The sequence below is a fragment of the Excalfactoria chinensis genome, chromosome 9, assembly GCF_039878825.1.
Source record: "Excalfactoria chinensis isolate bCotChi1 chromosome 9, bCotChi1.hap2, whole genome shotgun sequence".
NCBI lineage: Eukaryota > Metazoa > Chordata > Aves > Galliformes > Phasianidae > Excalfactoria > Excalfactoria chinensis.
This window is the reverse complement of record NC_092833.1, coordinates 15155134-15179117: the sequence shown is the minus strand read 5'-3', so window position 1 is coordinate 15179117 and position 23984 is coordinate 15155134. Positions and strand designations below refer to the sequence as shown.

Sequence of the window (23984 nt, the reverse complement as noted above, 5' to 3'; positions counted from 1 at the left end):
ACTGAGCCAACTCATGGAGGAACTAAAAAAACCCATCCTATTGGTTAAGTAATCATTTCCCATATGCTTTTGGAGATTAATACTTTGAATTTTCGAAGCTTTTATATGTGTCAGTTCTGCTAAAAGGATGAAACTGCAAAAACACACTGGTAGCAAGTTGAAAGCGTTAATAGCAATGTCAGATACGCTTTAAGGATAATCACAAAACTCCTTTACATCCAGTAGGCTTCGTAGTCTCAGATATGGAAATAAGGCTTCTGACAAATAAAAAGCTTTGAGAAAGTGTGTAGAAGCCAAATATTGTTGAATGGTATCTTAAACCTGAGTAGCTATGTGATGCCTTGGTATTGAGTATTTTTTATGTATATGTATGATATATTGGTGATGATCAGAGCTTTAGAAGTGTCTGCTGGGTCTTCCTTTCTTATGATGCAACCTGTATTTCTAGATACCCTCCTTTCTCCTGAAATTAAGATATATTAGTTCTTAAAAAGAAAAGAAATAATAATTTCCTGCTACTCGAAATAACTTGATTAGATATAAACATGAGTCCTCAGGCCATCTGCCTGGAAATTATGTTGAGCTCATATTTTAGGTGTAATAGGAATTGAGTTTACTTACATCTCTGTGATTTAAACATCTCTCTAATAGTAGATCATGCTTGATGACTGCTTTATGACAAGAAATGTAGACAGGAGAAACGATATTTTCTATCCATGAGTTCTTGCATAGTTTTGGAACATCTTTGTCATATCATATTCACTGATGAGCAGCTAAAGTCCTTAGTCGTTAGTGGAAAAAAAGGGGAAAAGTATAGCTACTGGCCCACCTCAATTTTAAGATATGTGATCTAAAATCAGGAAGCCAAAGATTTATTTTGAGTGAGATCAGATCAGGCCTTGGTTCGATTTTTGTCAATTTTGTTAATGGCACTGGGTCCTTTGTGAGAGCCAGAAGGGTAAATCACCAGCACGTCGCAGGGACATGCCCACGTGGTGTTGCTCAGATCGTCAAGCTGTGTTTGTAGAGGTGAGAGAGATGAGAATGTATTTAACCATATTACTAAGTCTAAACAGTAACATATGATTAAAAACCCAGGGTCAAATTCAGATGATTTGATTAATGATGTTTAGTGCCTCATACTCATAAGGCTGCATCTGTTTTAGGAGGGGCTGCCTGTGGTGTAAATGGAATCTAGGCTGAGGCTAGAAGCTTTTCAAAACCTTATGAAGTGACTCTTTGCTTTGCTGGCAAAATATTAATCTCAGAGGTTTGCTTCTGGATGTCAGGTTTCAACACCTGAAACCTACAGTGGGTGACTTCTGATTTACATAGAAGACAAATCAGCCTCTCAAGAATTCTTCTTTCTGACTGTGCCTACCATTCTAGAAGGAAATTGGACTTTGTGACACAGGAGACCTAAGAACAGCATTGTTGTTTAATATATGGGTTGCATGAGTCTAAAGAGAAGACACTATATATCATGTGTGGATGTGTCATCTTTGAGTCATAATACTAACATGAGAAATAAGAGCAGTTGCTAGTTCACTGAAACAAGGTGAAGAAGGCAGATCACCTCAAGGTGACCCAGCATCCCAGCATTAGAGTACTTGTCTTTATTTTAATGTTTTCATTTATTCCGTTCTTGGTATTCATAATGGCCCCTTCACACCAAAGAAAGAACAAATGCTCACCCTGTTAGAACAGTAGGCATCAAGAGCAGGAGTATCTTCTCAAGGATAAGGAGCACATCTGATGTATTTTGTTACATTTACATAATGCTTTTCAAATAATGCTTCAGTGATTATTTAAGGTTCCTCGGACATTGATTCCTGATAACATCTGGTTTGATTATTTAAGAAAAAAAGCTCAAAACCTCAAAATGGCTTTTAAATCAGACAGTTTAATTTTTCTCACTTGTAGATGCTGTTTTCTTTGAAAATTTAGCCCCTTAAGATTTTAACCTTACTATTACTCTAAAACAATCTTAGATTCTGCTCAAAGAAAGCACAGCACATCTTTGGAACTGCACCTGTTTCTACCTCAGTCATTGCAAGATTGCTCTGAGAGATGAGTACAGGCTGTTCAAAGGAGGTGGGCATTGTTTTTTAAGATAAAGATGTCCTTCTCCTCCCTACAATGTCAGGAACTCTTCAGCTGTCCAGCACCTCTGACAGTCAAGCCATTTTTATGACATTTGAAGTCTAAAGGTGCACTGCATTTTATATGTTTGCCAATAACTCATCACTTGTATTTCGAATATAGAACTGCATTGTTATAACTCCTTCTGTTCTGAAACTTAATCTACGATTACACAGTGACTATGTAACAAAGCCAGGAGAAAGCATATGGGTCCTATCCTCAGCCTCCTAAGTCCCAGGCATGTGCATTTTATTTTTTGACTCAAGACTGTGCATGAAGGTATGAATTTGGGAGCTAAGCAAGCTGACAATTTCTCTTCAAAGTCATCCTTGCTGCAATTCATTTTCAGCCTTCTCAGTCTCCCTTGGACAGTTACTAAAGACAGCTTTATTATGCAGCTCTCTTTCCCCTATTTTTGTACATATCATTTTCTGTTTGTCATGTTTAGGGCACCTTCATTCCCTCTGTCTCACAGAAACAGATTACATCAAGAGAGGAAGTCTCTTCTCTTTGTTTTTGGATTGTGAAGCGTGCAGTCATTTGCCATTATTCTTCATACATTTTTGTCTGTGTGATCAGGTTGAATGTTGAAGGATCTGGCAAGACCCACATGGTCACACAGCCATGGTTACAAGCTGGAGAAGGCTCGACTCGTATTAGCAAGTGACTTTATGTTGCCCTTGTGAGATGTATTAGCTATCAGCTGCATTACAGCACTTTCCCTTCTATATAAATCCACAGGAAAAGATGTAGAAACTGGAAAGGTCTGGAAGGTATCTTCAGTCCTTTAATGACCACAAGTAAAGGGATTGTATTAGAAATACCCCTGAGGCTAACCCTGACAAGTCACCCTCATATGAATGGTAGAGTGCTTATGCGTAGCTGTGTTATGTTCAAGCTCCCACCCACTGGAAAAACCTGAGCGAGGCTGAAGCTGCCAGCCTTACACTTTTAGACTCCCTGAACTTCATCTGGATGTCCAGCTTAAAGCTCTTTAAGGTATTCAGTTACTGCAGTGGTGAGGATTAAGCTGATAACTTACTGGCTAGAAGGTTAAATCTGCTCCTCAGGATGAGAATGCCAGATTAATGATCACTTCAGAAATGTATCTGACTTACCTTCCAGACATGCAGAGCTCTCCCTTACATCTGCATTCTCATTCATTTCATGTCTACTCCATTTTGGAGCCTCTCTTCCTACCAGCAGTGCTTTCTTTAGGGGGATGGAAGGGCTGATCTCCCATTTTGATTTTTTTTTTCTAGGTTGTAGCAACAACACAGATTTCTAGCTGGAAATCACATGCTGCAGAAAGCACCGTGCTGTACAGAACAGCTGCTTCCCTGCTCTGTCCTCTCTCTCCACAAGTTCTGTTTCCCCAGATGGCCATAGCTTGAACCAAGTGGTTTACTAAGGATGTATGCACCAACCTGAGTTTGGTAGGCGGTTATGTGAGGTGTGGGTAGGGGGTTGCCCTTTCTGAAGACCCTTGTAGGTATAACAGACGTGTTGCCTCTGCCAGCCCATCTCTGAGGCACTGGCTTGTTCTGCTTCCCCAGTGCCACGCAGCAGATGGGAGCAGCTGCCCTTGCTTCTGCAGCCATTGGAGCGGTGACTAAAGATGAAACTGCATATTCCAAAGTCACATACGTTGTTCCGGAGAATAAATCAAGGTGTTGTTTGACTTAGAAACAAAACAACATTTTCATGCACTGACCTTCTCAGTTTCTGGAGAAGCATTCTGAGAGAGAGTCCTGGTAGTCATGCTGATGTGAGGGCTTAAAAAATGCATTATGTTTCAGGCAGGTGCTGTCTTTGAAATATCTGCAGGCCTTCTGGCTTTCCTTAATGTCTGTGTTGGGTGCAGAGTATAAAACTGTTCTTCCTCTTGTCCCAAATTCTCAGGAGCGGTATTTTCATTTTACTGTAAATGTGTCATCTGATACAAGAATAGTGACGAATATTTCCTGGGCTCAGTGTTAAGCCAAACACTCATCTTTTAAATCAGTCCCTCATTGTTTCTTCTTTTGTCAGGGGGGGAAAAGAAAAGACATTAAGAGAGCTTTAAGGCCCTTCAACTTCAGTCCTACGATAACACTCAGAATTCAGCCAGATACTGAATTGCTGGGATATGATTTTGATTTCCTCACTGGAAAACAGCATGTGAAAGTCCTTGACAAAGACGTATTTTGCAGCTGAGGAAGCCCAAAAGCCTTTATTACCAGCCTTTTTGCTCTCTTCTCTCCATTCATCTGCCTCATTGCCTTCTCTCTTCTTCTTTCTGCCTGCTCTGCACCTGTGTTTAGGACCTTAAAATCCCTTACTTCCCTTTGGACTTGCACATCCATCCACTTGCGCATCCCTGACCACCTCTTCCAAGCACCTTCTAAGGGATGAAGAGCCATAAATCCTGGTGCAGTGCAGGCACGGCCACCCCAGTGCAGGTCAGGAGAGCTTGTTTTTCTTGCTATTCTCTTTTTGTTGTGGGCAGATGCACCCGTCGTTTCTTCTTCCAATCAAGGTGCCATTTTCTGACTCCCAGTTTATCAAAGAGAACAAAAGAAATCAACTTCTCTTTGATGTATGTAGATGATCTGACTATCAAATGCTGGTAGGTTGGAGAGGTGAGACCTTCATGTTTTGTTCCTCCCTTCCTAGATTAAATTGTATGCAGGAGAGCCTTGCAAGGCTGCTGTAGAGTGAGGCTTGCTCTCGTAACCTGGTAATCTACTGACACAGGCTGTTCTTTTGGAGCCTTGTGAAAAAATAACAGGCCAGCTTCCCTTGAAAACAGAACCAAGCAGCTCTGTGTTAGTTGTTGTTATGACCTCGGTGTGTAACCTGCTGTTAGCCCTCAACGCCTCTGTTTGCATCTGTGTGCCCTAGATTGATGTTTGCCTAATGAAATGCTGCTCGGGAAGGTTGATGCACATACGTTAATAGAATAATTAGAGGTCTTTGAAAATCTCAGATGAAATGTGTAACGGGGTCGGGGGAAAGAGCAGGATGTGAGAGGAGGGCTGCACCTACTGGTGGGCTGGGTGGTGTTGAGCTGCACACTGAGGAAAAAAAAAAGCCCAATAACAAACCCAACCACCCCGAACACCAACGCCGACATCCAACCCCGCAGAACACGGGGTGAGCGGGGACAACTTTCCGCTGCGGCTGCTCGGGGCGGCCGGGGCTGAGCGTCACGGTGACGTGCGGGGCGCGGGCACACTCACACGCACAGCCACGCACCCGGACGCGGGGATCCCCGCAGAGCCCGCGGGGCGCGCCCCGGCCGTGCGTGTCCGTGCGGGGACGGGGCGGGGAGCGGCTGCTGGGGGGGGCTGACGGATGGCTGTGGACGGGAGAGCTCCGCCAGCCCGTGTGTGCTCGCTCCATCCGCCTTCCCTCCGTGCTTTCCTTTCTTCTTCTTCTTTTTTTCCTTCAAAATCTCCCTGGGAATTTTGTCTTTTACAGCGATTTTTCTTTTTTTTTCTCTCTTTTCCCCCCCTCCCCCCCTTCTCTCTCGTTGCTGCCGAGGATACGTTCTGCTTGCCAAGTTTGTAGTGCCACCTCTCAGATTCCCCCACTCCCTGCTTTTTGGATCTGTACAGTGCCCGTTTGTATGTAGGCATACCGCGGGTTGGGTGTTTTTTTTGTCTTTTATTTTGCCTCTTTTTCAAGAAAATTGGAATTCTTTGGGAAGCAAATGGATACTGAGGAGGACGATGCTAATGATCTCCTTTTGAATCTTTAAAAAGAGGTTTACGAAGAAATTGCTTAAACTCAGCCATCAATTTAGCTTCATATTAAGCACCTCGAAGTATTTATGATTGCAGAGCAGGTGCAAGCGAGGATTAGTAATAAGGTAAGGGAGCTTTTTCCATCTTTGAGGCAGCAGCGTTTGCTCAGGGTTATCAGCAGCTTTTTTTTTCCTCTTCCTTACAGTCTGAGCTGATTTGTTTGCATTTTCGGTGCTGTTCTCCCGTCCTTCTGAGTCTTTTATAATACGCCTGCTTGCTTCTCATCACTAATTATACATCCCTTCTCCCTTCCTGCTCTGTATTTGGGAGTTTCTTTGCCGGGCACACATTTTGGCTGTTATTTGATAACTGTTTATAAAGTCACCAGTCCGCTGCTGAAAATGATTTCTCATCTTGCACTTTCTCCACCCAGCTGTCTGCCAGGAAAGCCCCATGGAAAACTGCATCACAAAAGCCTTTTTATTTGCATTTAAAAAAAGAGAGAGAAGTATTTAAAATTCCCCCGTGGCAAAGGGTCAGGGGTTGGGGGATAGCCATCAGATTTTCTCCTCTATTAAGAGCAAATGAAATCCCTTCTTGCCCCACCCCCTGGGGTTGGGTACACAGGGATCCAGCCCCATCCCACAGGTTGGGCTGGGTGGGTTTTGGGGTGCTGAGCCGAGCCCTGGTGGCTGGGAGCAGCACCTGCACCGAGCTCCAAACACAGCTGGGGGCGGTGAGATGCAGGGGGCAGGGATTCCTCCTGCGTGGCTGGAGAGGAGGGAAGGATACCCTGCGCTTCATCCCGCTCCCCTCTGAGATGTGGCAGGCTCCGTCAGCATGCTTTACTAATTCTTGTTTTATCAGCTCTATTTAGTGATATAAATGGCACGAGTGAGGATATCAATTACCAGCTAACCGCAGCGATAGTCCGTGGTTTATGGGATTTAATGATTTCTCTTGTTTTGAAAAAGCTCTTGTGACGCCAGCAATAAAGAACTCCATAAATCATCTAAATGAATTGTGTTCCAGTAAAGGCAATTTTTGGTCTTTCCTTGCGTATCTCCCCATCCTGTAATTAATTGCACTACCGTTGCAAGCGTGTTTGCGGTAATAAAGGTTCCTGTAAAGGGACTTCCTAGATGTGGGTTCTGTGTTTACTGAACTCCTGCAGTGTGCCTTAGCTGTAAGCAGCCACTGTCCTCTTGAAATGGTGAAGTGAGTGTGGTGCGGAACGTACCTGCTCAGTGCTGCGCGTCGTCCTCTGCACTGAAGGCAATGAAAGCCCATTTAATGGACTGCTTCAGTGACTGAGGCTGAAAGCAGGAGGTAATCACCACTTGGGCCTTCTGATTGCATGTTTTGATTTTAAGAGAAAAGAGAAAAGCTTTTTCTCCTTTTTAAAATCCTGCTGATTCTATCATTAGCTAGTCAAATCCTCTTAAAAATAAGCAGGAGCAGTGGAGTTCAGTCCTTCAGCAGAGCATAGGAGTATTCCTGCTGTTATGTGAGAAATGCTGCTTTTTCATGCTTTCTGTTGCTTTATTTCCACCTTCTTCTTTATTCATGATGGTGTTTTTGATCCATTATTTACAGTCTGGATGTACTGAAAGGGCTGGAATAAAGTATCGCTGTTCCTTTGGAGCAGAGAAACACGCAATGAGGAAAGGGATCAAGTTGGACTGTTTTAGAGAATTGTTAAGCCGCAGGGTTTACGTTTACCTGAGTTATCCTTCCATTGCCTTTACCAGTCATTAAAATGAGCTGCAACTGGTGATAGATGTAACAGACATTTACGTGTATGTATTTCATCCATGTAGTCCACTATGTGCTCAGGTGGAGCTCCTCTTAATGTTGCTGACAAATGGTTTACTGCACAAAAACATTAATCAACAGTGGGAGAGGTGGAGGTTCAGCTCCCATACGATTAATTGGGCTGGTAGTAGCTGAACACAATATAATTACAGAGATATGCTGAGTCCTTCAAAAATTTATCATGTATCTTTTTTGGAAAACACCCTCATGCAAAATCTGGTAAAACTGAGTTCCTTGCGGCTGCTGAGTAGGCACGCAAGTAAGGTTAATGGAATGCAACTCTAACAAGATATTTCATGGAATGTATGTGTGTTTTAGTGCTCTTTGCTCCAAGACCCTCTCGTTAGACTGACTTACATTAACGTGAAATATCTCAGAGATGCTGAGTTCCATATTACTGTCCTTGCCCAAGTATTTCCATAGACCATGAGAATTCATTGGTAAATACATTGGCAGTGACATTTCTGGCTACACAATCAGACAATTTAGACATGGTGTCTGTCATGCTAATACTGTTTATTTGAAGTTTGCCAGTAGAAAGTTTACTGTTATCTCCATTAACTGGAAAGCATTGGAGTATCTCCTGTTGCATCGTGAATGCAGCCACTATCACCCCTCTTTGCTAAAAAGCAATTGGTCAATGAGGACGCATGTGGGTTTGAGGCTTTACATTTTCTTACCTCTAAGCGTGAAGAACATTCAGAAAACTGATGACTCACTAGAAGGCATCTCCAAGTCCCTTTTTACTATTCATGTCTATGTGAGCATAATCTGTTTCTTGAGTTGACAGGTCATTGAAAGAATTCTCTGTTGATTTTTTTACTTGAGCGTGGTTATTCCTGTGTGTTGTAACAGTGGTAATTTCTTAGGCAACAGCAAGCTGCAGGTGATTGCTTGGGTTTGTTGGCCAATGCAGCAATTCATTGCTGTACAGAGAACATTGCTCACTGAGGTGTATGGCAAATAAATATCCAATCAGAATTTCTGGTAGAGGTACAATACATTTCCTCTGTAGTTCTTTATATTAAAGTAGCTTTTGGGGTTGTTTTTTTTTCCTCAGATAACAATCAGTGTTATAGAACTCCCATAATATACTCCAAGGGAATCTATAATTTTGCAATGGGAGAGCAGAGATTCAATCTTTTATACATCAAAGAAATAGATTTGTTGTACCCAGGTCTGTAGTTACTCATACTGCTGTTTGATCACATTTTGACTTTTACCTTGAAATCTCATTCGACTTTTACCTTGAAATCTCATTTCACTTTTCAGTAGTGAGCAACTGTTCATGCCTTAATTCTTACTGATGGGAAAAATAGCCTTAGTGGGTGACTGATGAGAGGTTATGTGGGGATCTGGCAGCAAGTGTAGAGAACCTGTGGTTCCTTTCCCTCAGTTCCAGTCTGCAGCCACTAGATGGGTCTGAAACTTCTGCAAGAGTAGTGACAAGTGGTTCCAAGGAAGTATGAAAGGAAAAACTGAAAGAACAAAATGTTTGAGGCCTGTTTCTGTAAGATTACAGAAGGAAGCAGATGTGCATGTAACAGACTTTGTGTATTTTCAGTAGCAATTTAAACAAATTCAGTAAAAAGTACAGGACATCAAACATGCTCCTCATGCGATGGCTTAGAAAGTGATGGGGCCATTGGTCTGTATGTTAGTCTGTACTTATTCATTTCCTCATGCAACAAGCTTGTGAACTGTCTCACTTCATAGCATTTTGATGCCCAGGGTAAGAGCAAAATCCTGGCATCCAGTGAGAGGTCTCCTTGACTCCATGCGTCGGTGGTCCTGTGTCTGTGGAGGTCCACAGATAATTGCCAGAAACCTACTGTGTATCCATATGGTTAAGTCTGGATTTTGGTTTTTTTGTAAGTAGAATTTAAGATTTCATAAGAGACCAGGTTTAACTGTGGAAATGACCATATGTTTGTGACATCAGATGCTAGATTGATTTCTGCAGCTTTCTAGGAATTGGAATACCTGCACATGATTCTCAGTGTGTGCTGAAGGAGCTTTTGCAAACCCAGGAAAAAATACTTGGAACGAATCCTTGACTATGTCATTTTCTTCCCTAGCAGAGGGAGAGGGACTGTGTTTTGGGGGAGGTTTTCAGAGTTTATATTCTACAAGAAGAAAGTAGAAGGAATACATTAGCTACATTGTCAATCAGCTTTCTAATTTCATATAGTGTGAGAGAGGAGAAACAATGGGAAAGCAAGGATTTATATTTATGCGTTTTGGTAAAATAGAGTAAAAACAATTATAAGATGTTTTCCAGAGCCTTAGTAACAGAACTGTAATTAGCAGAAAATTTTCTAAGGACTGGGATAAATAAATACCAGATGCGCTTATTTATTTACTTGGGATTTGTTCCACTTCCTATTGAGGGGAACTTTATTATTCAGGGGAAGGAAAACGGGGAGACTGTGTTGTTCTTCCGAAGCAAGTGGGAGTCTTTCCATCCTGGTTGTCAGAAAACATAGCACAGAGGCTCTGAATTTAGAGCAGAAATGTTGTTATTGCTCGTATGGTTAGCTACCAGCGCTCAAGTGTTTGTGAAAGTTCATTTTAAGGAAGTAGGAATATAATTAAAGGTATTTATTTTTGACTCCTGCCTTTTTTGTTCAACAGTTACTCAGAATTGGCTCCTCTGTTGTTTTCAATAAAGCGTCCCATCCAGCTGAGATATATTTGACTTTCATATTTGTTAGGGAGAAAGACTAGAAAAAATTGGAAGGGCTCCAATTAGGCATATTTATTGGACGATTAAAATAAAAAGCAGATGAAGTTTTACTGAGAAACATAGCCAGGTAGCAATTTATATTGCAGTAAAATGAAAATTAGATGTTACTGAGTTATAGAAAAAGAGCTGAGTGCTGAAGTTTTATTGCTTATTGTTTGTATTCCAGGAGCAACCAGAGGGTTCAGTCAAAATCATCACCTGCTTGTGTGAGGCACTGTATGAATAAATAATATGTTCTGTGTTCCAAGGATTTTCGACTTCACTGTACATGTGATTTACCACAGTCGCACTGAGTTCATGTGTTCACAACATGTGAAAGTAACATAAATTCTGGGTGAAATGGGATGCAGTGTGAAAGAGGAGTGGTTGGAAAAATAAGCTCAGTCTGCTCAGTGAAATAAAAATGGGGAGGCAGGTTTTAATAGAATCCATTTGAGAGTTTTCCTCGTCTCTGCTAAACTTGGATTTAAAAAAGAATAAAAGTACATACAGACATATGGGAAACTCTGTGATAGTGCAAATACATAAAATAAATTATGCATGCTCTGATTCCAGCTTCAAAGTAAATAGATTCCACAAATGTTATTGGAGTTAATATACGTAACAAATATATCTGAAGCGAATACGTATTAAGAAAAAGCATTTCTTTTAATTAGGCAGTGACACAGGCAGTTTTTGTGTCCTTAAGTAATAAAAGACGTGTAGTTAAATTTACTTTTTTTCTTGCTGATTGAATTTTTTGTTTATAAAAACTTCTGAACATAAAAATATTGATTATGTTGAATGGCTACTTGCATTCAGCAGCCATTCAAGTGACACATTGCATTCAGCATGTGAAGGCCTGATCAAAGTTGAACAAAACTGAACTGGAAACCTTAGTTTAAAGTGTCCATTGAAGAAAGGAGTCTTCATGTTCTATGGGACATACGTTCACCTTCATCATTATCTACTCTTTCAGATCTAATGCTTTTGCAGGGGGTTGTAGAGGTTGAAGTTGACTCTGACCATCATATTTTAGTTTGGAGTAAGTAGGAACAAGAACAGTGGCCTCAATGTAAATTTTGTAGCATTTGGAATTTTAACAATGTATAAAATCTTGAGAACGCCACAGCTTTATGACCGTTTAGCAAGGTTTGCATTGCCTAAAATCATGTTTTCATTGTCAGCAGAGAGAACAACTTTTAGTTTGTTCAAATCATAGGAAGTGTGCAGTGGCTTATTGCCACTAACAAGTGCAAATGAAGAGGAGAACTGATGTGATAGTTTGGCCTTTGCTTTTCCTGTACTAGTTCTTCACCCAGTTGTTGGGCCTGTGATGTAGCAATCATGCTGTGAGTTTTTTTTTCTAGCATACTTTTGTCTAAGATCTTCCGTACAATCAAGAGAAAGAAATACTTGGGGGCACTTTCAATCTCATGCCTTTATTTGGCACTTATGTTAAAATATTTTCCAGTACTCAATCTATTTGGTTTTCCCATCCATAAATTGAACTACTACATCGGGATGCCGTGAGGATTAAATGAATGCTTGGAAAGCTCGCTGCAGATAGAGAAAATACAGTGCTGCCTCTTCAGCTCATTATGTATTACGCTGCATAGTTCAAAAGTTATGAGAGTTGCACAGAGGATCTGGCAGAAGAAGCAAGAAAATATTGAACTTCCTATTAATGTGGGGCAGCAATGAGGTCTCTCTCTTCATCTGCCATCCATTCTTTGTTCAGAGACCGGCAGTGCAATGAATGATCCCATTCTCATGAGTGTTCTCCTTTGCAATAGCCTTTGAATATGAGGAGAGTTTCACATGGGGAAGTCTTGTTGGGCTCCTGATTGATGCCATTCAGCTTTTGTGAAATGTCAGCATTTAATTCATTTTGAGTTTGTTTCCTCCAAAATAACAAAGTGTCCCTAAGTTTGTGGGCTTGGCCATTTGGAGAGCATAAACTAAGATGGTATTTTTGAAGTCAAACGCTGTTTGTTATGGGGAGTTAGAAGTTAATTACATTGTATATGATAACAAGACATTTAAAACTTCATTTTGTCATTAGATATGAATAGATCTCCCTGGGAATTGTAACTTCATATAATGTGTGTGCAAGATTTTTAGTGTGCTAAGAAGTTTGGAATGATTAGGGAAATATAATGGCAGTTATGACTGGGCTTTATCACGGGGCTGTGGTGAAAACCTCTGTGTTTCTGACTATTGCATTTATTTGTATTTTACATGGGGTCAAAAAACCTGCCAGAAATTCCAAGAAGTAACAGTGATGCTAAAGCAGCTTAGATTCAAGAAGCCGAGTCTAGCTTTGAGTTGCGCTCTAAGCTAGGAGAACACTGAGGACATCTCAACTAAAAAGCTGTGGCTGTTGTTTGTGGCAAGCTGGTTGGTGTTTGGTTGGTAATGCAGCTGAACTGCCATCTTGTGATTGCAGTCATTCAGGAAATATTGGATATTTTGAGAAATGCAAGGTGATTCCTAGACCAGTGGGAAATGTGTAGACCCTACCAACAAATCCAACCTTGTGTTTGATTGTCTGTGACTAACGCACCATGTGATAAGAACTTATTGCTTAGTGTGAGGCTTCCAGAACTTCATATCTAATGGCAATTTCAATGTTCAAACAAACAAACAAAAACATAGGAAAAGAAATGCTTTATGGACTAACAGACCTGGGCCTTCATGATGCAGCACTTCCATTATCAGGTCCTAAACTGAAGTGCACAGAGCAAGAGCTGTACAAGAGAGAGCAGCATTGGTGTCAGCACCAGAGGGAGCCGCTTGCCCAGTTCTTGGCTGCAGAGCAGCTCCAGTGCTGGAGAGAGCCAACAAAAGGGGACAAAATGGCAGTGAAATCACGATAAGCTGTAGAACACTATATATAACAATCTAGCCCTTTTTTTCTGGATTGCTGTTATAAGTGTTTTGAAGTTTACAAAGTAGATATTATGAAAACTAAACTATGATTCTCAATTACAACTGTAACTTTGGACCCTCTATTTGCTGTAACAGTGTCAGTACATTTTATATTTACATATTGGAGCTTTACAGTTGCATTCTTTTTTCTTAACAATGTGATACGTGGCAGGAACTCAGATAAGGCTAATTCTGCTTTTCCTCTAATGCCCACCTTCATTTTTCCCTGGTAATTCCACGTTTAGTATGGGATAACGTGCATTCTCTGAGGCTGCTCAGAACCGGGATGTATGAGATACAACAGTTCTGGACTTTATGGGTAAAAGTATTATTATTCAAGTATTTATGTGTCATTGAGGTTCCAGTGCAGTGTTGCAAAAGTGAAATCAGAGCTGAGCTGGTGCCTTTTTTTTTCCCTCTCCAACCCTCCTCACACACACACACACACACTGTAGAAGAGCATCCCACACAACACCTCCGGGACCCTGGGTTAAAGCATTTGTAAGCTATGTGCTAGGACAGATGAAAGATGACTTAAGCAGTTAAGCAAGTGCTTCTGCAAGTTGTCTGGGGTCACAGAAGTAGCCTCTGGCAGAGTAAGGAATTGAACCTGAACCTCTGAAGTTCTAGTTCACCTTATTCATAAGATATTCCTTTTTCTGTTAACCTTACTGCCATAAAACGTGATCTCTGTACACTAACGATAATACTTTTAAAACTAGATTTGTGTGTCCTACTGCTGCTGTAGTAAAACTCACTTATTTACAGGCACGTGTGTATGCATGCATGCACAGACAGGCGCACAAATCCTTTCCTTAGACGGGGGCTCTGCTGATGAGGCAGGTGTTATAGTAGCAAAATCAATTCATGAGCTGCAAAGTTGTTCTTTTGCAGCTCTGAAGTTTATTCTGTCTGCCTGCTAAAGAGATTTCCAAGGCATGGAACCGGCCTACAGAGATTGAAGAGAGTGTGTGTGTTTGCACGTGCACACATATTTTTTTTAAGTGTGTGTATACATAAATAAATGCAGTTCTGTATTCTGCCAGTAATGCTGCTAGGTTGAAATGGCAAACTAGTCATTTTCTCTGTTGGGATGAATAAGAACAAAAATGTTGTATTTCATCCTGAAACTTTTTCCATTCTTACGTGAATTGCAAATAGGTATAAATGACAGTTCAGTTAATGAGAGTTAGAAATCAGGAACCAGGAGGTGTAATGGTGTTAGCTTGAAATGCTCTAGCTGGATCTCTCTGCACACTTGCTGACTGAGACAAATGAGTAGAGAGTTGGGGAATGCAGATGTGAAGAGGTGTTTGGGTCTCAAGAACATCTTGGTGTTGAACTGGGGTACCAAAGTCTCTAAGTGAGCTCCCAGAAAACGGCTTGGATCGAAGCACAAAAGGGACTGAGGCACCAGTTAAATCACCTGGCTGGTTCCCCTTTTTTCCAGGACCTCCTATAATGTTGTGTGTCAGCGGAACTTTTTCTTGCTCCTGGGTGAGGTACTGGCCTTCAGTCAGGGAAAGATAGTAGATTTCATTAAATTTGCAGCCTTTTATCAAGTTTCAAGAACAAAATCCCACTGAAACAAGAGAAAGATGCCTATAGAGAAATCACAACCTGAAAGCTGCAAATGTAACAGTTATGACTTTCAAACATACTCCTTCACTCTGTTTGCAAGTCCAGAGATTGTCAGAAGTGGACTGAACAACCTATAACATTTGAGAGAGACTCCTTGGTGCGTTTTTAATGTGGTTGACTTAATCTTTCTGGTCTTTGATTCTGTTTATTATCTTTTTGTTGCAAAGACTAAACAAGAGCAAACAATTTGTTGTGATTTAACTTGTTGTGTGGAGGACAGATGGATTGGAAGTTCATATAAATGTCTTCAGTTTTGTATCAGGTCAAGTACAGTGTTTTCAAAGCGCCATTTGAAACTGTCTCATATGTTGCACTTTCTCAAATGCTTTTGCAAATATGTTTTCCAAGTGAGGCTATTTATCCAAGAACCTTCTCTCAGTCGAGCATTCAGAGAACGGTAGCTGTTGTTTGTATCTTGAAGGAGATTATTTATTACTAAGACAAAATGAGTCTGCACTATCTCATTTCTCTGTGCAGGGTGATATATCAAAACCTGGAGGATTATGAAAAAATCAAAGCGGAGTAATTGGGCAGGAGAATGGTGCTTGAAGTCCAATCTGCATAATTGTAAATTTAGCGAACCATAGAGTGGCTTGGTAGAAAAACTGTGCTGTGGCAGAGTCTGGGTTTTGTTCATTTGGGGGAAGAGACATTACAGTTTTCTAGGAGGTTCACCTGAATTCCATCAGGAGTCATCCTTGGAAGCCACAACCAAAAATAGGAGGTGCAATTTAGCTCAAATGAGGTTTAGCCCCAAACCCATTGAAATCCTGGGAAGATTTTGCATTGATGTCAATGTTCTCTGGATCCCGAGGCAGCAGCTCTGGCAATGTTGTGTTCTCTACTAAATAATGACATTCTAATGAAAAATATTACAGCTGTCTGTAGCGCTTCTGTGAATAAACATTCGTATTACTTGCTTTTAAAGAGATCTCAAAGCAAATTATACGCTCAGTTATTTATCTAGAGCTCCAGTGAACCTTCTTACCAACAGCGCAGTAATGTAGCTCAAACGTACTTAGTGAATGGGCAAAGTGCACAGAAAGTGCTTAGGCTTTGCAGTTATGTCCTCTGATGTGAATGAACACAGGCAGTCGTGACAGATAAAGCATTTTGTTTAAGGAGAAGAAACCAATTTGGAATGTGCCACGTAGAGAGGTCATCAAATCCAACTTTTGAGACTAGATTTTCTTTCTTTCTTTCTTACTTTTTCTCTTTTTCATGGAAAGGTTGGGTGATTTTATTGCCATTAATAATATTTGTAGCTCTAGTATGCAAACCAAGATAAGAATAATCAAATGTCATGCTTCAAGGCATAAGCTAATCACCTGCTGGGTTTGGCGTAATTGGTTAATGCATTATACTAAGAAAGAAGGTTCACTTTCTGTGAAACTTTGTGTCCTGGCCATGCTCACTGAAAGCATCCTGGATTTAAGAGGCCAGAGTTTCCTGATCCCTTTAGGCAGCTCTTTTGTCCGTAAAGTGATGTGTATTGAGGGCCACTTAATATTAATGTTATAATCTTGTTTTTGTATTTCCTGATTTTGTGTTAGTTTGAGTTACTCCATTTCATATGTTAGAGATTATGCAGAGTACATTAAGTGTTCCTTGCTTTTGCCATTTGTTCAAAAGCAGAAAAGATTCCAAATGATGTCAGAAATAGGATTAGTGATAAACTGCAGAATTACACACTTTAATTCATATCTTCAATTACAAAATAACCAATTTATCTATCTGTCCTGGTATCTGGACATAGATAATGGTTGTACTACTTATATAAGTAACGAGAAAATGTTTACAGTGCTTTGCAGGCCCCAGATTAGATGAGTAATAAGTTGTAATAGGTTTTTGATTAACTCCCTGGCAGTAGGAGTTGGATTTACCTGATACAGAGTCTGTTTCTGGCAGTGGATTCACCAGAAACCACCTGCTGAAAATCACTGATTCTGTAATTGAATCTCTGCTCATTTTAGTGAATGCGTTTTGTTTTCTTAGGCCCAGATTGTGGTGGATTCTGGCATGTGGATACAAAGCAAGGAAGCGTAAACATTTTTCCCTGCTGGTCTGCTCAGTGGAAGCTGACCACGTGTGCAGTCCATGCACTCTGGTGAACATAAAGACCGTTCCAAGCCCAGTCTTCTCCTTAGCAAAAGCAAATATGATATGAGGCATTGAAACAACCAAGTCAGACTTCTCAAAGATGTATTAAAAAAACAGCTGCAACATTCCCCTACCTTCTGCTGATAAGATGCAGTGTTATTGTTTTTAAATCAATTTATGTAGAACATTCATTTTTGTTTTTTTTACAACTAAATTGTATTAAGATTTTTTCTGGACCATACAAAACCTGCATGTTTACAGCACAGCTTTGAGGCTAGGGAGCAGTATGGTATGGTATTGGGCTGGGATTTCACTCACAACAGCAGTGGGAGTAGGGGCTGATGTTGATGGGAGATGGGAGATCAGGACCCTCCTTAATGCTGCAGCTCAGCTCAACCTGCACAAAACCTCTGCCTTTCTCAGGCTGGAGATTTGAGCTCAGACAAGCACAGGAGTATTGTTAACTCTTCTGCTGCAGGTTTCTTCATTCTTTCTTTCCTCTCCTGTTTGTGTGTAAAATTCAAGATGTTGGCTCATACAGCCCAGTGCTCCTCTTAAGAGAAGAGCAACAACAACAGAAAGCCAAGTTAGTTATCTGTGTGAAAGCCCTCAAATGCAGGCCTTGAGGAAAACCTGAACCCTGTAATGTAGCAGAAATATATGTGGCAGGGTTTTTCTCTAGCTGAATGCTTTTAATAAAACATTTTCATAATTTCCACACAGTGGTAATCATTTTATTGCTTGTTCTTTATCTGTGCCTATTACTGTTCATAGTGTAGCTGCTCAGTTCTGATAACCTAGTGGAAACACATTCCAAGAGGAGCTCAAGATTTGAAGAATTTCATAAAATTCTCTGAATTTCCACTTCAAAGTATGCTGGCACAGTTTACTGTGACTGTTATTAAGACATTTGTTATTTCATTTCCTGGTCATTTGTGTGATTCTCTTCTAAAGCAATTTAGACTTTTGGAAGTTATCTGTCCATAGTTACGATTTTACAATGAGTTGACCCATCACCATAGTGGCAAATATTGGTTTGTGGGATTTCACAGAACAACACTGGATGAAACAAAACAGCCTTGCAGGGACAAACCCAAACGCACAGACAAGATTTTTCTTGGTATTTTGGTATGGAAATCTGTTGTCTGTTTACATATAAGCAGTCTCTGAAAGGGAAACCAACTCAGCATATGAATATGTTCGTCTGTAGACATGTTTGTGTTGGTTCTTACCCTAATTTTGCCTTTATTCACTAAACCAATTCTTTAAGCAGGGACTTCAGTTTGTATGCTGAAGTTTAATTTTGCCCTCTCTAGATGCAGCTGGCTCCCATAATCACAAAGTGAGATACCTGAAATGTATATGAGTGATGAAAGCTTAGAATTCCCATGGGTCATCACTGTTGTACTCAGATGTGCCCAGGACTTCTTCTTGTCTTGACTTGAATTCATTGTGTGCATCTTTAAAAGTCAAATAATTTAAAATCTAAATGATAAAAATAAGCTTCTAAAGCAAGCTGTTTGTGATTGTAATCGTTTCAAATGAAATTGCAATAGGACAAGGTCCTGCGAGGCGTCAAGTATCATCAATACCCATCCCTTCACTAAATATGAATGTTTTTACTATTTTACAGAAGACTGGCTAGATTTGCAAGATGTCTTTTTCAGGTGTCTATAGGATTCATTACTTATAAATATTTAAGGACTGCTTTAGCATAAGCATGTACTTTAATAGAAGAACAAAGCTTACTGTGTACAACTAGCCCATTCCAAGTTGTAATCCCAGTTAGCTATGTGCCACTTCAGGTCTAAATATTGAACAGCCAAACTCAATCTGAATTCTAATGTAAATAGCTATATTAGCTCTCTAGGAATAATCTGTTATTTGTTTTTCTCAGATCTTGCATGTTTTTCTGACTTTATTTGTTTTGTGTGTGAACACTGTATACAAGCATTTGATTCTCAGGGTGCACATATAGAATTTCATCTCCTTTTGGCTTAAAGTTAAACGTCCAAGTCAAAGTTTTGGAAGTTTTAGTAGCAGGTGGATTCTACAATGCATTGTATTGTACTTTTTTTCTTTTTTCTCCTTCTTTTTTACATTTGGCCTCACATTTATGTTACTGGATAGTTTAGATGGGTGCCCGCCTGTGTCCCCTAGTTCTTCCACTATTGCTTGTTTCTTGCCCTGGAACAACAGACAGGCTCAGGGCAGACTACGTTATGAACCCTGAACAGGGAAGGACTGTTCTGATTTCTACCAGCTTTTTCTTGCATGTTGTATTGCTCTGCTTTTGTAGAGCTCGCTTTCTTCTTTCCTTTCTTCTTTTCTTAAAGCTTCACATTCCTTCAGTTACTCAGTAGCTTTCTTAGCTGGTAAATCTTATTTTGTTAGAAGCCGCCTGCGATGTTTAATCCTTTTCCATTAAAATACTAAAATCTCTCTTTAGTTGTCAGACATCCTTCACTTCATGCTTATCACAGTCAAAGAATGTGATATTTCCTCCAAGGTTTGCTGGGAAAATTTCTATCCCATCGTAGGGAGCTGACCCTCTTGGAGTGATTCTGCAAGCCGATTCATATGATCTGCTGACTATTTCTCTACTTCAAAGTGACTTTACTAGACTGATATTTTTGTGCTGGTAACGTGTACAGATATGGAATTTGTCCCTGCAGAGGTGTGATTTTAATCTATTGTCAGGAAGATATTTGCAGCCAGCTTTTGTGCAGTAGATTATTGATAGTGCCTCTCCCTTTATGTTTAGCATGCAGAGTGAGTGAGGCAAGCTCTAAAGAATTTCAATGGACTGGCTTAGACCTCCCTAAAATGGCAAATAAACTGCAAGGTGGGTTGTATTCTCATATTTTGCAAATGTTGGACAGAAAAATAAGTCACCACAGATAGTGAGACATGCAGAAGTTTCAATCTGAAACATGGATGCGCTTCCAGAACTGCAATTACGTGCTGTCCATTGTGTTTGAAGATGTGAAGCTGCTGGAACCTGGTATGAGTGGAGGTTGTCTGACATCGGTTTCATTATGGCTACTTGCAGCAGGCTTCTCATATTTGGAGAGTATGATTGATGTTTTAGCACTGCATACTCAGAGCAAATGACAGCATCTTGAGCAGAACACGACAGATTTTAGAAAACACATTAGAGGAAATCTGAAGTGTCTTTCTGCTCTTTTTTTTTTTTTTTTTTTTTTTTTTTCCTTTATTTTTGCATGTGGTTTCACTGTTTCAGCATGTGTAGAAATGAATTGGGGTAACAGAACCTCTGGAATAGAAATGAGAAGGAAGAAAATGAGTGTTGAGCGTTCTTCTTCTAGCACAGAAATTGCTGGAAGACCTGATATTGGTGATGCTCTAATCGCTTTGTACTTATCCTTATCAGAGGTGTTTGCATAGTGATACAAATTGTGGCTTAATTTAAACTGCATTAGTTTTACAAGCTGAGGAAGAAGGCCTATTATGTGTGTGTGGCTTAAAGACCTACATGAAAGCACTGGTTGCTGTGCTTTTCTTTTCCATTTTACATGTGAAGGGAAAGTGATCCATTTAAATAGAAGAAACTCCTGCTTACAATTTATTTCTGTGAGCTTGGGTGGTAGAAATGCTTACAGTTTCAGATGGAGCTTGGTGGAAAAACTTGCCTGAGGTTGGCTGTTAAAAGTTTTAATTCTACAAAGCAATTTTACAAAAAAAAACAAAAACAAAAATATTTGCAGTAGTGCTAGAAGACCTTTCAGGAACTAAGTTTCAGTTGCAGACAGAACAACAGTTTCATTATTCCTTATAATCAAGAGAAAGGTTGGTATTTAATATCATTACTTAAACAAGCAATGATCTTGCTACCGCTGTACAATCTCTGCAGTGTTCTCTGTAACCAAAGAAGCTCTCTGCTCATGAGTTTAGGTTGAAACACAGCTATCATGAAAGTGGAAAGTGGTCAGATGTAAGCAAGCTCATTTCCCTATATCCCCAAGCAGTCCTTTAATGGGAGCACTGCCATTTGTTATTTACCTTTTCTGTATTTAATCTGTGATCTAAAGTTAAAGTGCTCTATAATCAGGAAGCAGATCTTCAAGCTATCTAATCCCAGCTGGTACTGTTGGATCTAGTTATACTAAAATATTTAGTTCGTCATTTTTACTCTTCAACAGCACAGTTGTGCAACTGGGTTACAATTAAAGCAGATTAGGATTCAAACTGAAAAAAAAAAAAAAAAAAAAAAAAAAATTTATTAGCTCAAAGATTAGATATATTTTACCATTTCAGTTGATGCTTAATTCACTTCGCTGTCTGATAGGATTCGTTTTGAGAGTTGCCATTGCCCTGCAGAAAAAGGAAACTTCAGCAGGTGCGATACCCAAGTAAGTTAAAATATTGTGGACATTTCTATCAAGGTGGAATATGCTCTTGATAGCTCTGTTTTTTGCAATTTTTTCTTAACTGGAACACATTGTTTTTTGTGAGTCCTGTGTGGTATGATGGATAACACATCATGAATAATTAGACAATGCTAGGCTGTAAATCCCAACAGAAACAATGCATCTCTTAGATTAGTTGTTTCTTCTGCAAAGGGCGGTATACAATGATGGAGTAGAGCCATTCATTTTATATACATTCCATTTGCAAGTAATCTTTCATGTGAAAAGAAAAACAAGATGTATGATAGCTTACATGTCAATTAAAGCATGTTAGGAATGGAAAAGTATTTTCAGAAGCCTGAAAACAAAGTTTTTCAGTTGAAAAATTAGCTCTTGGCTAGAGAGTAATACCTGTGCAAGAATCAACAGCAGCCTCATTATGAACCTACCCCTACCTAGGAGTCTTGCAATTAATGATGTAAAATGAATGGGGAGGACTTGTCTTGTAATTAGTGCAGGTTGGGACATCTGAACTGTCCCAGCAAGAGCATCTGAACTTTCCCAGTGCAGTGAAAGAAAACTTCAAAGAAGTTCCTATTCTTTCAGTTCAGTTGGCCCATTGGTTGATTGGGTTGGGTATTTTAAAGGATTAGCTCCCTGCTGTGTCCAATAAGTATTGAAATGCTGGAAATGCTGATTTTCAGAAAGACTGCTCAGAGTGAAAGCTGCTTTTTCTTTCTGTTAATCTTATTACCACGTATCACCAGAATGTAGAAGGTGGGGAATTCGGGGAGGAATCTGCATTATGATAGCAGCACACTGTGACCTTTCAAGTGATACCGTCTCTCCTTTGTGGGATTGTAAGGTTTTCAATGTTAGCATGTCAATCAGTTGTCTTGCATTCATGACTCTTTAAAATAATTGATGCGTGTGAATGTGCGCTAATTAGAGCAATATTATGGATTGGGAGGATATGTTCAAAAGTAGAAAGTTCTTCAGTATTAGCTGTTGCTTCAGGTCCCTGTAAAGCCACTATTCCCTCCTTCCTGTCTAAAGAAATAACTTTCAATAAACTTCTCCAGGTTTATGCCTTTAGTCACAAGGACACGCATGCTGCATTTTCCAGTGCTGGTACCACGCCAATAAACTAATAACACAGTGTTCTTCTTAATGAGGTGGCAGTTTTCCTACCTCTGAAAATTAAGAATGTCAGTCTGCAGCTATTTGGCATGAGGTACCTCTGCCCATATCACTCTTTTCCAGCAGCAGTGAAAACAAAGTAATGTTATTATCCGCGAATCCAGATCCAACTTGAAGTTCTATATGTAATATATCTCCAGCTCATCCACTAATCAGCATCTTCCTGTAGAAGTCAGGAAGACTTTCTCATAGCTATTTCTGCCTGGTGTCATACAGCTGGCAGACAGGAGAGGGAAGGGGTAGACGAGAAATAAAAGGTCAGTCAGTGCCCTCTGCAGCATGCAGATATTTGAAGAATGTGTGCATTGTTGTATAAGCAAAATGGAAGAGATCAGTTTGTGAATGTGAAAAATTAAATCAACCTTTACAGAGCAGAATTACTTGCACTTCTAGACTAACAAGCCTAAGAACAAGTAGAATACTGCAAAAATCAGTGTGACCGTGCCAATAATTTTCCATAGAGCTCAAGTGCAAGACACTCCTTGAGTAAGGACTGCAAATGCAGTGGGAAATGGCAGAATTATTTGCTATTTTAAAAAATGTCTGTGGCCCAAACAGTGACGGCAAAGAATGTCAGTAGATCTGTGCCCTGCAAATTTTCACTCTTTCTTGCTGACTCCTATGGAAAAACAAGTATGTGCTATTCATTACACCAGTTAGCGCTGCAGAGCTAACACATCTCTGAGAAGGAATGAGCTGGATTAAGGCCTGACTGTATTAATTAAGTTTCAAACGTAGACTTTATTGTAGATGATGACACACGGACCATAAATAATCCAATCTGATGTTCAGATCTCAGGCAGAACTTTAGTGGTGAAAATCAGAAAACCTTATAAGTCAAGTGAATCTCATCAGGGGTCGTTCACAACAAAATGCATTGAACTCTCTGACACCACTTCCAGACTCATTTTTCAGCGTATAATTGTATTTTAACACACATTTCTTCAGTCCTTGTCCTTGAAGTCCTCTTTGTTCATCTGTGAAACAGAAGCTCTTTGAGCAATGGCTGGACCAGCTCAGCACAATGAAGACATTAACTTTTCTGTAACCAGCTCCTTTCTAACCTACAAATGGTACCTTGGCACTAACAGAGATGACAGAAACCATCCTTTCTATTGCTATGCATACCTTTTTTTATTGCAAATTTTTCTTTCTGTTCTGCTTACTCCTTTCCTTTCCTGGCTGTTAAAAGAGCACAAATTTGAGAGCACATTCTAAAGATGTGGGACACTTTCTGAGGACAGAAAGGAAGTGTCTGTGTGATTAAATACATGCATTTATGGGTTTTTTTCCCACCGATCGTGTTTAAAGCAATTTCCTGTCCTGTAAAGG

At 40.0% G+C, this 23984-nt stretch overlaps 2 protein-coding genes across 6 annotated transcripts in view; one reads left to right on the top strand and one right to left on the bottom strand.

Annotated features, from left to right (window-relative positions):
- Positions 1 to 5526, bottom strand: part of SPATA16 (spermatogenesis associated 16) — a 135577-nt gene extending 130051 nt beyond the window's left edge. Inside the window, exon 1 of the mRNA XM_072344682.1 lies at positions 5263 to 5526. Coding sequence (XP_072200783.1) covers positions 5263 to 5526 — 264 coding nt within the window. The remainder of the gene's footprint in view (positions 1 to 5262) is intronic.
- The window catches only part of NLGN1 (neuroligin 1), a 390421-nt gene that overhangs the window by 38026 nt on the left and 328411 nt on the right, over positions 1 to 23984 (top strand). For 2 of the 5 annotated variants that reach the window (XM_072343978.1, XM_072343974.1), the window contains exon 1: positions 5482 to 5995. The exons of 2 other annotated variants lie outside the window; for them this stretch is intronic. The gene's annotated coding sequence lies outside the window, so the exon portion shown is untranslated. Of the gene's footprint in view, positions 1 to 5451; positions 5996 to 23984 lie in introns of those variants that run through there. One more of the 5 variants, XM_072343982.1, reaches the window with a different exon arrangement.